This window comes from Struthio camelus, chromosome 16 (genome assembly GCF_040807025.1).
Source record: "Struthio camelus isolate bStrCam1 chromosome 16, bStrCam1.hap1, whole genome shotgun sequence".
Taxonomy (NCBI): domain Eukaryota; kingdom Metazoa; phylum Chordata; class Aves; order Struthioniformes; family Struthionidae; genus Struthio; species Struthio camelus.
The window spans coordinates 1,469,174-1,484,722 of record NC_090957.1 but is presented as its reverse complement, the minus strand read 5'-3'; the positions used below and the strand labels follow the sequence as shown (position 1 = coordinate 1,484,722).

Sequence of the window (15,549 nt, the reverse complement as noted above, 5' to 3'; positions counted from 1 at the left end):
TCTTAAAAGGGCGACGCCGCGCGGGTGGGCCCCACCCTGGTGAGGTGAGGTAGGGGGAGGGGTGCGCGGAGGGGCGGGGCTGGTGACGCGGCCGCGCTGGGCTCCGCCTCCCCCCCCGCGGAGGGGAGGGGGCGGGGGGGGGCAGCGAGCGTCTTCCTGAGCCTGCGGCCCGCACACGGGACCCCCCCGGGGCTCACTACATCCCCGGGACTTTGGACCCTCCCGGAGCCCGCTGCACCCCCCCAGGGTTCGGGGACACCCCCGGGGCTCGGGGACCCCCCGGAGCCCCGGGACCCCCCCGGAGCTTGCTGCCCCCCCCCCGGAGCTCGGGGACCCCCCCGGAGCCCACTGCACCCCCAGAGCTCGAGACACCCCCGAACCCGCCCCCCCCCGGGGCTCGGTGACTCCCCCCCCCCGGAGCTCGGGGACCCCCCGGAGCCAGCTGCACCCCCGGGACTCGGGGACCCCCCCCGGGGCTCGGTGACCCCAACCCCCCCCCGGCAGTTCGGGAACCCCCCCCCCCAGAGCACACTGCACCCCCGGGACTCAGGACACCCCCGAACCCGCCCCCCCCGGGGTTCGGGGACCCCCCCCCCGGAGCCCACTGCACCCCCAGAGCTCGAGACACCCCCGAACCCGCCCCCCCCCGGGGGGTCGGGGACCCCCCCCCGGAGCCCACTGCACCCCCAGAGCTCGAGACACCCCCGAACCCGCCCCCCCCCGGGGGGTCGGGGACCCCCCCCCCGGAGCCCACTGCACCCCCAGAGCTCGAGACACCCCCGAACCCGCCCCCCCCGGGGGGTCGGGGACCCCCCCCGAGCCCACTGCACCCCCAGAGCTCGAGACACCGAACCCGCCCTCCCCGGGGGTCGGGGACCCCCCCCCGGAGCCCACTGCACCCCCAGAGCTCGAGAAACCCCCGAACCCGCCCCCCCCCGGGGGGTCGGGGACCCCCCCCCGAGCCCACTGCACCCCCAGAGCTCGAGACACCGAACCCGCCCTCCCCGGGGGTCGGGGACCCCCCCCGGAGCCCACTGCACCCCCAGAGCTCGAGAAACCCCCGAACCCGCCCCCCCCCGGGGCTCGGGGACCCCCCCCGCCGGGGGAACCCCGAGCGCCCTCCCGAGCCTGCCGGCAGCCCGGTGCCGGTGCCGGTGCTGATGCCGGTGCCGGGTCCGCCCGGCCCCGCCCCGGCCCCGCCCCGCCGCCGCCGCCCTTTGTCCGCCGCCGCCGCCGCCGCCGCCGCCGCCGCCGGGCCCCGCCATGGCGCCGCGGTGATGTGCGGCGGCGCCGGCCCGGGGGCAGCGGGGGCCGAGGGCGACCGGGAGCCCCATGCGGGGGCCGCCGCCGCCATGGGGCAGGTCCTGGGCTTCGCCCACTGCAGTACGGAGCGGGGCGGCGAGCTGGGCACCGGGAGGGGCCGGGCACCGGGCGGGGGGGGCACCGGGAGGGGCCGGGCATGGAGGCATCGGGAAGGAGGCACCGGGAGGGGATACCGGGGATGGGGGCTCCGGGGATGGGGGCTCCGGGAGGGGCCGGGCATGGAGACATCGGGAAGGAGGCACCGGGAGGGGATACTGGGGATGGGGGCTCCGGGGATGGGGGCTCCGGGAGGGGCCGGGCATGGAGACATCGGGAAGGAGGCACCGGGAGGGGATACTGGGGATGGGGGCATCAGGGATGGGGGCTCCGGGAGGGGCCGGGCATGGAGACATCGGGAAGGAGGCACCGGGAGGGGATACCGGGGCTGGGGGCTCCGGGGATGGGGGCATTGGGGATGGGGGGTCCGGGAGGGGCCGGGCATGGAGGCATCGGGAAGGAGGCACCGGGAGGGGATACCGGGGCTGGGGGCTCCGGGGCTGGGGGCATCAGGGATGGGGGCTCCGGGAGGGGCCGGGCATGGAGGCATCGGGAAGGAGGCAGCGGGAGGGGATACCGGGGATGGGGGCTCCGGGGATGGAGGCACCGGGGATGGGGGGTCCGGGAGGGGCCGGGCATGGAGGCATCGGGAAGGAGGCACCGGGAGGGGATACCGGGGATGGGGGCACCGGGGATGGAGGCATCGGGGATGGGGGCTCCGGGAGGGGCCGGGCATGGAGACATCGGGAAGGAGGCACCGGGAGGGGATACTGGGGCTGGGGGCTCTGGGGATGGGGGCATCGGGGATGGGGGCTCCGGGAGGGGCCGGGCATGGAGACATCGGGAAGGAGGCACCGGGAGGGGATACTGGGGCTGGGGGCTCCGGGGATGGAGGCACTGGGGATGGGGGCTCCGGGAGGGGCCGGGCATGGAGGCATCGGGAAGGAGGCACCAGGAGGGGATACTGGGGCTGGGGGCTCCGGGGATGGGGGCACCGGGGATGGGGGCTCCGGGAGGGGCCGGGCATGGAGGCATCGGGAAGGAGGCACCGGGAGGGGATACCGGGGCTGGGGGCTCCGGGGATGGAGGCACCGGGGGGAGCTGGGGCTGGGGGCTCTGGAGCTGGGGGCTCTGGGATGGAGGCACCGGGGGGAGCTGGGGCTGGGGGCTCTGGAGCTGGGGGCTCCGGGATGGAGGCACCGGGGGGAGCTGGGGCTGGGGGCTCCGGGGACGGTGGCTCCGGGGATGGGGGCACCAGGGATGGGGGCTCCGGGAGGGGCCGTGCACAGAGGCATCGGGAAGGAGGCACCGGGAGGGGATACCGGGGATGGGGGCTCTGGGGATGGGGGCTCCGGAGGGAGCTGGGGCTGGGGGCTCCAGGGATGGGGGCACCGGGGGGAGCTGGGGATGGGGGCTCCAGGAGGGGCTGGGCACGGAGGCATCGGGAAGGAGGCAGCGGGAGGGAGTACCGGGGATGGCAGCTCTGGGGATGGGGGCTCTGGGGGGAGCTGGGGCTGGGGGCTCTGGAGCTGGGGGCTCCAGGATGAAGGCACTGGGGATCTCTGGGGCTGGGGGCACCAGGGATGGTGGCTCTGGGGATGGGGGCACCGGGAGGGGCCGGGCATGGAGACATCGGGAAGGAGGCACTAGGAGGGGGTACTGGGGATGGGGGCTCTGGGGATGGGGGGTCCGGGGGGCTCCGGGGCTGGGGACACTGGGGATGGGGGCACCGGGAGGGGCTGGGCATGGAGGCATCAGGAAGGAGGCATCGGGAAGGAGGCACCGGGAGGGGTACTGGGACTGGGGGCTCCGGGGATGGGGGCTCTGGGGGGAGCTGGGGCTGGGGGCTCTGGAGCTGGGGGCTCCGGGATGGAGACACCGGGGGGAGCTGGGGATGGCAGCTCCGGGGATGGGGGCACCGGGAGGGGCCGGGCACAGAGGCATCGAGAAGGAGGCACCAGGAGGGGTACTGGGGCTGGGGGCTCCGGGGATGGGGCTTTGGGGGGAGCTGGGGCTGGGGGCTCTGGGGATGGAGGCACTGGAGATGGGGGCTCTGGGAGGGGCCAGGCATGGATGCATTGGGAAGGAGGCACTGGGAAGGGGTACTGGGGATGGGGGCACTGGGAGGGGCTGGGCACGGATGCACTGCGGATGGGGGCTCCGGGGATGGAGCCCCAGGAGGGGCCGGGCATGGATGCACTGGGATGGGGGCTTCGGGGATGGGGGCTCCAGGAGGGGCCGGGCATGGATGCACTGGGATGGGGCCTCCGGGGATGGGGGCTCCAGGAAGGGCCGGGCATGGATGCACTGGGATGGGGCGTCCGGGGATGGGGGCTCCAGGAAGGGCCGGGCATGGATGCACTGGGATGGGGCGTCCGGGGATGGGGGCTCCAGGAGGGGCCGGGCATGGATGCACTGGGGATGGGGACTCTGGGAGGGACTGGGGACGGATGCACCAGGATGGGGAGGACATGTGGGATGGGGGCACCTGGAATGGAGGAACTTGGGATGAAGGCACCAGGATGGGGACACCTGGGATGGAGGAACCTGGGATGAAGGCACCAGGATGGGGACACGCAGGATGGGGACACCTGGGATGGAGGGGGCCAGGATGGAGGCACTGGGATGGAAGCAGCGGCTGGAGCTGGGGAAGGGGACACCGGCGCTGGTGACACTGGGGCCAGGGGTATCTGGGATGTGCATATCTGGGATGCAGGCACCCATGGCTGGTGACACCGGGGATGGGGACACTGGGGCTGGCTGTATCTGGCATGGAGGTACCCGGGATGGAGGCAGCGGGTGGAGCAGGGCACGGCGGTACCCGGGATGGGGGTACCCAGGATGGGGGTGCCAGGTCTGGGCGCACTGGGAGGGGCTTGGGGTTCCTGAGATGGTGACACCAGAGATGGGGGCACCAGAGATGGGGGCACCAGAGGGCCAGGGTGGGGACATCAGGGATGGAGGTGCCAGGGCTGGTGGCACTGGGGATGGGGAAGCTAGGAGGACTGGGAACAGGGACACCAAAGATAGAGGTACTGGGGCTGGTGGCACTAGGGATGGGGTCACAGAGTACTGGGAACGGACAAACCAGGAATGGAGGTACTAGGACAGGGGACACTGGGAGTACTGGGAACAAGAACACCAAGAATAGAGATACTGGGGCTGGTGGCACTGGGCATGCGGACACTGGGAGTGCTGGGAATGGGGGCACCAGAGATGGAGGTACCGGGGCTGGTGGCACTGGGAGCTCTGGGATCGAGGACACCAGGGATGGAGACACCAGGATGGGGACACCGGGGTTGAGGTGGGGACACGGGGGTGGGCACGGGGGCACCCCAGGAGGACACCAGCAATGGGGGGGGCAGGTTTCGGGGGTCCCCAGCAATCGGGGCCAGACGGAGTGGGGAGTGGGAGGGGTCCTGGTGTCCCAGCTGCAGGGGACGGGGTGGCACGGGCTGGAGGAGGGGGGGCACACAGGACCCCATTGAGCCCCTGGACCCCCCCCAGAAGAGTCTCCATCCACGGCCTCCACCACGCCGGACTCCACGGAGGGTGAGTGAGGCCGAGAGCCCCACGTTTCGGGGGGCTGGTGGTGGTGGTTGGGGGGGGGAAGGGGGTACCCTGGCCCCCCCTCACTGCCCCCCCCCACCCCGGCAGGCGGCAACGAGGAGTCGGACTTCCCCGAGCTGCCGCCGCCGCCGGAGCCCCCCGAGGAGGAGGAGGAGGAGGAGGTGGATGAAGACGGGGCGGGGGGCCGGGGGGGCCCGCGCGAACTCACCTTCTCCTACATCGCTTTCGGCGGCGGGGGGGGGCCCCCCGGCGAGCCAGCCGCCCGGGCCCGCCGCGACCCCCGCCGCGGGCGTCCCCCCCGCCTGAGCCCGGGACCCCCCGGCGAGCGGGGGGCGCCCGCCCGGGGGCCGGACCCCCGCGCCCCTCCCCGGCCTTCACCCCCCGGCGGCAGCCCGGACCCCCCCGTGGGGCTGCCAGAGCCGGGGGGGCCCCAGCCGGGACCCTCCGCCACCGGGGAGCAGCCGCCCAGCCCAGGTATGGGGGGTGGGGGGCAATGGGGGGTCTCAGACCCCATTTTGGGGCAATAGGGGTTCTCAGGGCGCCATTTGGGGGGATTTCGAGGCCGGGGGGGGTTCCGTGATTCCATTTTGGGGGGATTTCGGGGCAATAGCGGTTCTCAGGGTGCAATTTGGGGGGATTCTGAGGTAATAGGGGGTCTCAGGGCCCCATTTTGGGGGGATTTTGGGGCAATAGGGGTTCTCAGGGCACCATTTGGGGGGATTTTGAGGTAATGAGGGGTCTCGGGGCCTTATTTTGGGGGGACTTCGGGGCAATAGGGGTTCTCAAGGTGCCATTTGGGGCGATTTCGAGGTAACGGAGGATCTCGGGGCCCCATTTGGGGGGATTTTGGGGCAATAGGGGCTCTCAGGGCGCCATTTGGGGGAATTTCAGGACGGGGGGGGGGGTTCCAGAACCCCATATTGGGGGGATTTCAGGGCAATAGGGGTTCTCAGGGTGCCATTTGGGGGGATTTCAGGACGGGGGGGTTCCAGAACCCCATATTGGGGGGATTTCAGGGCAATAGGGGTTCTCAGGGTGCCATTTGGGGGGATTTTGAGGTAATGGGGAGTCTCAGGGCACCGTCTGGGGGGATTTGGGGGCAATAGGGGTCTCATGGCACCATTTTGGGGGGATTTTGAGGTAATGGGGCCCCATTTTGGTGGGATTTCAGGGCAATAGGGGTTCTCAGGGCGCCATTTGGGGGGATTTCGAGGTAATGGGGGGGGTCTCGGGACGCCATTTTGGGGGAATTTGGGGCAATAGCGGTTCTCGGGGCACCATTTGGGAGGATTTCGAGGTAATGGGGGGTCTCCGGGCCCCATTTGGGGGGGATTTCAGGGCCGGGGGGGGTCCCGGGCCCCGTTTGGGGGCGCCCTTACCGCCGCCCCCCGCCCCCGCAGGCGCCGCCGCGCCGCCGCCCGCCCGGCCCGCAGGGGGCGCCCCGCTCCCGCCGCCCCCGCCGCCGCCCGCCGCCCCGAGCGCCGCCCCGGGCCCGCAGCCAATCGCCGAGCGCCCCCCGGAGGGCGCCGACCAATCCGCGAGCCCGCTGCCAGCCGAGGTCATAGGTGAGCGGCCAATCGGGGGCCCGCGGCGCTGTCGCCGGGGGGGGGGGGGGGAAGGTCCCCGCTGGGGGGGGGGTTCCCGGGGGGGAGGGGGGCGGGGGGCTCTCGGGGAGGGGGGGGGGCCAGGCGTCCGGGTGGCGGGGTGGGCCCAGGCGTCCCGGCGGGATTGGTGGCTATAAATAGCCCCCCCTGCCCCCCCCCCGCGGCCCAGCAGCCCCCGCGGCGCCATGGGGAGCCAAGGTGGGTGTGGGGCCCTCGGGGGGGGGGGCCGGGGTGCGGCCCCCCCCCCGGCTACCGGGGGAGGGGGTCACCGGGGTGGGGGCAGCTGGGAGCCCCCCTCCCCCCCGGCCTGGGAGGGGACTGGGGGGGCTGGGGTGACACTGGGGGGGACAATAGAGGGGACTGGGGGAGCACTGGGAGGGACTGGGGACACTGGGGGGCAGTGAGAGGGACTGGGAGACACTGGGGGGGACCCCGGGGGGACACTAGGAGGGACTGGGGACACTGGGGGGCAGTGAGAGGGACTGGGAGACACTGGGGGGGACACTGGGAGGGACTGGGGACACTGGGGGAGGACACTGGGAGGGACTGGGGACACTGGGGGGCAGTGAGAGGGACTGGGGGACACTGGGGGGGGACACTGGGGGGACACTGGGAGGGACTGGGGACACTGGGGGGCAGTAGGAGGGACTGGGGGACCCTGAGGGGGACACTGGGAGAGACTGGGGGCACTGGGGGGCAGTGAGAGGGACTAGGGGACACTGGGGGGACACTGGGAGAGACTGAGAGACACTGGGGGGGACACTGGGAGAGACTGGGGGACAGTGGGGGGACACTGGGAGGGACTTGGGGCACTAGGGGGCAGTGAGAGGGACTAGGGGACACTGGGAGGGACTGGGGACACTGGGGGACAATAGAGGGGACTGGGGGAGCACTGGGATGGATGGGAGGACCCTGAGGGGGACACTGGGAGAGACTGGGGGACACTGGGGAGACACTAGGAGAGACTGGGGGACACTTGGGGGGGACACTGGGAGGGACTAGGGGCACTGGGGGGCAGTGAGAGGGACTGGGAGACAGTGGGGGGGACATAGTGGCACTGGGAACACTGGCCAGAGGGACTGGGGGCAGTAGGGGGGGACATGGTGGCACTGGGGACACTGGGGAGGACTGGGAGACAGTGGGGGGACAATAGAGGGGACTGGAGGAGCACTGGGAGGGACTGGGGGGCAGTAGGGGGGACACTGGAGGGGACGTGGAGACACTGGCCAGAGGGGCAGAGACAGTGGGGACACAGGGTGGGACGTGGGGACATTGAGCAGAGGGACTGGGCACACTGAGGGGGACACTGGAGGGGACTGGGAGGACTGGGGACGCGGGGGGGGGGGGGAGGGACTGGGGGCACTGGTGCCTGGGGGGACCAGGGCACTGGGGAGGCCATAGGGGACACGGAGGGGACTGGGGGACACGGGGGGCTTTAGGAAGGATACTGGGGGGACGCTGGGGGACACTGGAGCGAATCTGGGGGGACTGGGAGGCACTGGGAATGAGGGGGGAGTGGAAGTGTTGGTGGGACACTAGAGGAAACGTGGGTGGGGGGACTGGGAGGGACTGGGAATGCTGGCGGGGGCAAAACTACAGGCACTGGGGACACATGGGAGGGGACTGGGGGTGACTGGGAATGCTGGGGAGCTCAGGGGAGAGACTGCAGGCATCAGGGGAACACTGGAGAGACTGGGGGGCACTGGGGGAAGAGACTGGAAGCACCGAGGGGGCCCTGGGGGACAACAGAGGGAGTGTGGGGGCACTGGGAGGGACTGGGAATACTGGGGGGGTTGGGAGAGGGCGCTGGGGGGCACTGGGAGGCAGTGGGAATACTGGGGAGGGTCGGGAGAGGGCGCTGGGGGGCACTGGGAATACTGGGGAGGGTCGGATGATGGCACTGGGGGGCACTGGGAGGGCCTGGGAATACGGGGGGGGGTCGAGGGAGGGTGCTGGGAGGCACTGGGAATAGTGTGGGGGGGCCGGGGGGCACTGGGAATACTGGGGAGGGTCAGGGGGGCACTGGGAGGCACTGGGAATACTGGGGGGGGTCGAGTGAGGGCACTGGGGGGCACTGGGAGGGCCTGAGAATAGTGGGGGGGGGGTCAGAGGGGGCACTGAGAATACTGGAGGGGGTCGAATGACCACATTGGGAGGGACTGGGAATACTGGGGAGGGTCAGAGGGGGCACTAGGAGGCACTGGGAATACTGGAGGGGGTCAGAGGGGGCACTGGGGGGCACTGGGAATAGTGGGGGGTTCAGAGGGGGCACTAGGAGGCGCACTGGGAATAGTGGGGACGGTCGGGGGACACTGGGGGGCACTGGGAATACTGGGGGGGTTCAGAGGGGGTACAAGGAATAGTGGGGATGGTTGGGGGGCACTGGGAATACTGGGGAGGGTCAGAGGGGGCACTGGGAGGCACTGGGAATACTGGGGGGGTTCAGAGGGGGCACAAGGAATAGTGGGGATGGTCGGAGGACACTGGGGGGCACTGGGAATACCAGACGGGGTCGGGGGGCACTGGGCGGCACTGGGAATACTGGGGGGGTTCAGAGGGGGCACTGAGGGGCACTGGGAATACTGGGGGGGGTTCAGAGGGGGCACAAGGAATAGTGGGGACAGTTGGGGTCACTGGGGGGCACTGGGAATAGTGGGGGGGGTCAGAGGGGGCACTGGGAGGCACTGGGAATACTGGGGGGGGGGTTCAGAGGGGCCACAAGGAATAGTGGGGACAGTCGGGGTCACTGGGGGGCACTGGGAATAGTGGGGGGGGGTCAGAGGGGGCACTGGGAGGCACTGGGAATACTGGGGGGGGCACTGGGCGCCCCGGGGCGCGGTGCCAGCCTGCGGGGCGCCCCGCAGTGTGGGAGCTGCTGTACTGGCGGGCGCCGGGGCGGTCGGCGCTGGCGCTGGCGGGCGCCCTGGGCACCCTGCTGTGCCTGGCCCGCTTCAGCGCCGTCAGCGTGGGCGCCTACGGGGCGCTGGCCGTGCTGGCCGTCACCCTGCCGCTGCGGCTGCACCGCGCCGCCCTGCGGGCCCTGCGCCCCGGCCCCGTCGAGCACCCCTTCCGGTGAGCCGCGCGGGGTGGCACCCTCGGGTGGGGGTGGGGGGGGGGGGAGAGACGCGCGCCTGGGCGCACCCCGTCACGGTGCCTGCCCCCTGCTCGTCCCCGAGCTCGTCCCGGCGTCCCTCTCGAGTCCCCATCGCGGTGCCGTCTCTCTGCCCGTCGCAGTGCTGTCCCCGTGCCCCGGGTGCCTATGCTGTCCCCGTGTCCCCGAGCCCCGGGTGCCCATGCTGTCCCCGTGCCCTGGGTACCCATGCTGTCCCCATCCCCATGTCCCCGTGCGCCTGTGCCATCCCTGTCCCCGTGTCCCTGTGCCCTGGGTGTCCATGCTGTCCCCATCCCCATGTCCCCGTGCCCTGGGTGCCCGTGCCATCTCTGTCCCCGTGTCCCCATGCCCCAGGTGCCCATGCCATCCCCATGTCCCTATGCCCTGGGTGCCCGTGCCATCTCTGTCCCTGTGTCCCCATGCCCCAGGTGCCCATGCCATCCCCGTGTCCCCATGCCCTGGGTGCCCGTGCCATCTCTGTCCCTGTGTCCCCATGCCCCAGGTGCCCATGCCATCCCCATGTCCCTATGCCCTGGGTGCCCGTGCCATCTCTGTCCCCGTGTCCCCATGCCCCAGGTGCCCATGCCATCCCCGTGTCCCCATGCCCTGGGTGCCCGTGCCATCTCTGTCCCCGTGTCCCCATGCCCCAGGTGCCCGTGCCATCCCCGTGTCCCCATGCCCTGGGTGCCCGTGCCATCTCTGTCCCTGTGTCCCCATGCCCCAGGTGCCCATGCCATCCCCATGTCCCTATGCCCTGGGTGCCCGTGCCATCTCTGTCCCCGTGTCCCCATGCCCCAGGTGCCCATGCCATCCCCGTGTCCCCATGCCCTGGGTGCCCGTGCCATCTCTGTCCCCGTGTCCCCATGCCCCAGGTGCCCGTGCCATCCCCATGTCCCCATGCCCTGGGTGCCCGTGCCATCTCTGTCCCCGTGTCCCCATGCCCCAGGTGCCCGTGCCATCCCCATGTCCCCGAGCCCTGGGTGCCCGTGCCATCCCCATCTCCGTGTCCCCGAGCCCTGGGTGCCCGTGCCATCCCCATCCCCATGTCCCCATGCCCTGGGTGCCCGTGCCATCTCTGTCCCCGTGTCCCCATGCCCTGGGTGCCCGTGCCATCCCCATGTCCCTGTGCCCTGGGTGCCCATGCTGTCCCCGTGTCCCCATGCCCTGGCTGCCTGTGCCATCCCCATCCCCATGTCCCCATGCCCTGGGTGCCCATGCCATCCCCATCCCCATGTCCCCATGCCTTGGGTCCCATGCTGTCCCTGTGCCCTGGGTGCCCATGCTATCCCTGTCCCGGTGCCCCAGGTGTCCGTGCCGTCCCCATGATGCCATACCCTGGGTGCTCGTGCCATCCCCATGTCCCTATGCGGCACGGTGCCCGTGCCATCCCCGTCCCCACACTCCGGGGTGTCCCTGCGGCACGGTGCCCGCGCCGTCCCTGCACCCCGGGGTGTCCGTGCCGTCCCCGTTGCCATGCCCCGGGGTGTCCGTGTGGCACGGTGCCCGTGCCGTCCCCGTCCCCATGCCCTGGGTGCCCATGCCGTCCCCGCGCCCCGGGGTGCCCGCGCGGTGCCTGGCGCCGTCCCCGCGGCGGTGCGAGCGGCCGTGCCGGTGGCGCAGGGCGCAGCTGGATGCGGCCGTGGGGCTGAGCCCCGAGCAGCAGCAGCGCTGCGCCCAGCGCCTGGGCCGCCACCTCGCCGCCGCCGCCCGCACCCTCGCCCGCCTCTTCCTCGTCCACAGCCTCCCTGAGTCCCTCAAGGTGCGCCCGGGGGGCACCGCGGGGGCTATGGGGGCATTGGGGTGCTATAGGGGTCTATAGGGGGCACTGGGGGGGCGCTGGGGGCATTGGGGGGCACTGGGGCTCTGGGGAGATGCTGGAGGCATTGGGGTGCTATGGGGGGCGCTGGGGACATTGGGGGGCACTGGGGAGCTATGGGGGGACGCTGGGGGCATTGGGGTGCTATGGGGGTCTATGGGGGCGCGGGGGGCATTGGGGGGCACTGGGGCTCTGGGGAGACGCTGGAGGCATTGGGGTGCTATGGGGGGCGCTGGGGACATTGGGGGGCTATGGGGGTCTATGGGGGGGCTCTGGGGGGCACTGGGGCTCTGGGGAGACGCTGGAGGCATTGGGGTGCTATGAGGGGCGCTGGGGACATTGGGCACTGGGGGGGGCTATGGGGGGACGCTGGGGACATTGGGGTGCTATGGGGGTCTATGGGAGTGCTGGGGGCATTGGGGGGCACTGGAGAGTCTATGGGGGGCACAGGGCCTATGGGGGGTGCTGGAGGCATTGGGGGGCACCAGGGGGGCCTATGGGGGGCACTGCGGTTATGGGGGTGCTATGGGGGGCGCTGGGGGCATTGGGGGGCACTGGGGCTCTGGGGCTATGGGGGGACACTGGGGGCATTGGGGTGCTATGGGGGTCTATGGGGGGCACTGGGGGCATGGGGGGGCTATGGGGGGCACTGGGGGCTATGGGGAACACCGAGGGCATTGGGGCACCAGGGCCTTGGGTGGCGGGTGCCGTGGGGCAGTGGGTGCTGTTGGACAGTGGGTGTTGTGGGGGGGTGCCGTGGGGCAGTGGGTACTGTAGTGCCGTGGCGGGTGCTGTAGGGCGGTGGGTGCTGTTGGACAGTGGGTGCCGTGGGGCGGTGGGTGCTGTGGGTGCTGTGGGGCGGCGGGTGCTGCGGGTGCCGTGGGGCAGTGATGGGCTCTGGCCGCAGTTCGCCTTCCTGTTCTACCTGCTCACCTACGTGGGCGCCGTCTTCAACGGGCTGACGCTGCTCGGCATGGGTACGGGACGCGGGGACACGTGGGGACACGCGGGGACGTGGGGATGGGTATGGGACGCAGAGACGTGGGGACCTGGGGACACGCGGGGACGTGGGGATGGGTACGGGACATGTGGACATGGGGACAGGGGGACCTGGGGACACCTGGGGACGTGGGGATGGGTACAGGACGTGGAGACGTGGGGACACGTGGGGACATGGGGATGGGTACGGGACCTGGGGACACGTGGGGACGTGGTGGATGGGATGCGGGGACATGGGGACGTGGGGATGGGTATGGGACGCGGGGACACGTGGAGACGTGGGGATGGGTACGGGACATGGAGACATGGGGACGTGGGGACGGGATACGGGGACATGGGACCGTCAGGATGGGTACGGGACAGGGAGACATGGGGACCTGGGGACACGTGGGGACGTCGGGATGGGTATGGGACGCGGAGATGTGGGGACCTGGGGACACGTGGGGACGTCGGGATGGGTACGGGACGGGGAGATGTGGGGACATGGGGACGTGGGGATGGGATGTGGGGACATGGGGATGTGGGGATGGGTATGGGATGCGGGGACATGTGGGGATGGGTACGGGACATGGAGACATGGGGACCTGGGGACACGTGGAGACGTGGGGATGGGTACGGGACGCGGGGACACGGGGACGCATGGGGACGTGGGGATGGGTACGGGATGTGGAGATGTGGGGACGTGGGGACGTGGGGATGGGATGCGGGGACACGTGGGGATGGGTACGGGACATGGAGACATGGGGACCTGGGGACGTGTGGGGACGTCAGGATGGGTACGGGACGTGGAGACATGGGGACACGGGGACACGGGGATGGGATGCGGGGATGTGGGGACGTGGGGGAGGGATGTGGGAACGTGGGGACGGGATGTGGGGACGTGGGGACGGGGACGGGATGCGAGGACATGGGGACAGGTATGGGACGTGGGGACGGGGCCCCGCTGGGACGGGGACGGGCGAACAGGGACAGGGCATCGGTGGGGCTCGGACACGGGGACGGCGAGAGGGGGAACAGGGCACCGGTAGGGCTTGGGGACAGGGACGGGGCTTGGGGACAACGCTCGGGGATGGGGACAGGAGCATGGGGCATAGCTAGGGCTTGGGGACAGGGCTTGGGGACAGGCACGGGGCTGGGGGCACGGGGACGGCACAGGGACCGGGCTGGGGGACAAGGGGACAGCGCGGGGACGCCGTGGGGACAGGGACCGGCCTGACGCCTGCTCTCCGCCCAGGCGTCATCTGTGCGTTCACCTTCCCCGTGCTCTACCGGCACCACCAGGTACGGGGGGACGCGGGGGGCACCGGGGGGCACCAGGCCACGCGGGCACGTCCCCCCCCATTGTCCCCCCCTGTCCCCCCATCGCCCCCCAGGCACAGATCGACCAGTACGTGGGGCTGGTGAGGAACCACCTGAGTCACCTCCGAGCCAGGTGAGAGCTGCGCCCCAAAATTGCCCCTTCTGTGCCCAAAGCTGCCACCCCGGCACCCCCGAACTGCCCCCGGCACCCCCAAACTGCTGCTTCTGTCCCCAAATTGCCCCCACCGTCTCCAAACTGTCCCTTGGCACCCCAGATCTGCCCCCACCCCCGGGACACCCTGTAGCCCTGATCCAGGGCACCCTGGCACCCCCAGGGCCACCCCAAAGCTGCCCTGGGGCACCCTCACCTCTCCTATGGGGCACCCTGACCCCCGGGGCACCCTGACCCTGTGTGGGGCACCCCTATCTCCTCTATGGGGCACCCTGACCCCTGGAGCACCCTGACCGTGTGTGGGGTGCCCCAACCTCCCCTATGGGGCACCCCAAACCCTGGGGCACCCTGATCCTGTGTGGGGCACCCCGACCTCCCTTATGGAGCACCCCGACCTCCCTTATGGGGCACCCCAAACCCCTGGGGCCCCCCGATCCTGTGTGGGGCACCCCAACCCCCAGGGCACCCTGACCGTGTGTGGGGTGCCCCAACTTCCCCTATGGGGCACCCCAAACCCTGGGGCACCCTGATCCTGTGTGGGGCACCCCGGCCTCCCCTATGGAGCACCCCAACCTCCCTTATGGGGCACCCCAAACCCCTGGGGCCCCCCGATCCTGTGTGGGGCACCCCAACCCCCAGGGCACCCTGACCGTGTGTGGGGTGCCCCAACCTCCCCTATGGGGCACCCCAAACCCTGGGGCACCCTGATCCTGTGTGGGGCACCCCGACCTCCCTTATGGGGCACCCCAACCTCCCTTATGGGGCACCCCAACCCCCAGGGCACCCTGACTGTGTGTGGGGTGCCCCAACCTCCCCTATGGGGCACCCCAAACCCTGCGGCACCCCAAACCCTGCCTGCAGGCACCCAGAGGCATGAGGGGGGCATGGTGCCCCCGTGATACCCCCCCTGCAGCTGGGGGGCACCCGTCCCCCCTGGGGGGGCCCTTGGGGTGCCCGGCCCCCCCACATCTCCTCTCCCCCCCCCCCAGGATTCAAGCCAAGCTCCCAAGTGCCAAAGCGAAGCCGCAGTGACCCCCCCCGCACCCTGGGGTGCCCCCGCCGGGGCGGGGGGCCGGTGGGTGCCCCCCACCCTCACCCCGCCGGCCCCCCCGCGCGGGGGGGTTTACACTTTAATAAAAACTCTTGTGACAGCCGGGGCTGGCGTGTCTGGGGGACGTGGGACACGCGTGTGCACGGGCCGGCGGCCGCCCCGACACGGCTGCGTGCACGCACACGCGTGTGCACGGACAGGGCCTGCAGCTGCCCCGACACGGCTGCGTGCACGCACACGCGTGTGCACGGGCAGGGCCTGCAGCTGCCCCGACACGGCTGCGTGCACGCACACGCGTGTGCACGGACAGGGCCTGCAGCTGCCCCGACACGGCTGCGTGCACGCACACGCGTGTGCACGGGCAGGGCCTGCAGCTGCCCCGACACGGCTGCGTGCACGCACACGCGTGTGCACGGACAGGGCCTGCAGCTGCCCCGACACGGCTGCGTGCACGCACACGCATGTGCACGGACAGGGCCTGCAGCTGCCCCGACACGGCTGCGTGCACGCACACGCGTGTGCACGGGCACGGACAGGGCCTGCAGCCGCCCCGACACGGCTGCGTGC

At 71.6% G+C, this 15,549-nt stretch overlaps 1 protein-coding gene and 1 pseudogene across 1 annotated transcript; one reads left to right on the top strand and one right to left on the bottom strand.

Annotated features, from left to right (window-relative positions):
• The first annotated feature begins 1,160 nt into the window (after positions 1-1,160).
• Positions 1,161-15,076, top strand: RTN2 (reticulon 2). The gene is made up of 10 exons (XM_068910546.1): positions 1,161-1,383; positions 4,867-4,911; positions 5,017-5,403; positions 6,330-6,494; positions 9,398-9,605; positions 11,266-11,404; positions 12,369-12,438; positions 13,695-13,741; positions 13,834-13,892; positions 14,921-15,076. The coding sequence occupies exons 1-10, from the start codon at positions 1,161-1,163 to the stop codon at positions 14,961-14,963; spliced, it is 1,386 nt and encodes a 461-aa protein (XP_068766647.1). The 3' UTR covers positions 14,964-15,076.
• Positions 1,653-3,551, bottom strand: LOC138061291 (basic proline-rich protein-like; annotated as a pseudogene).
• Positions 15,077-15,549: the final 473 nt, after the last annotated feature.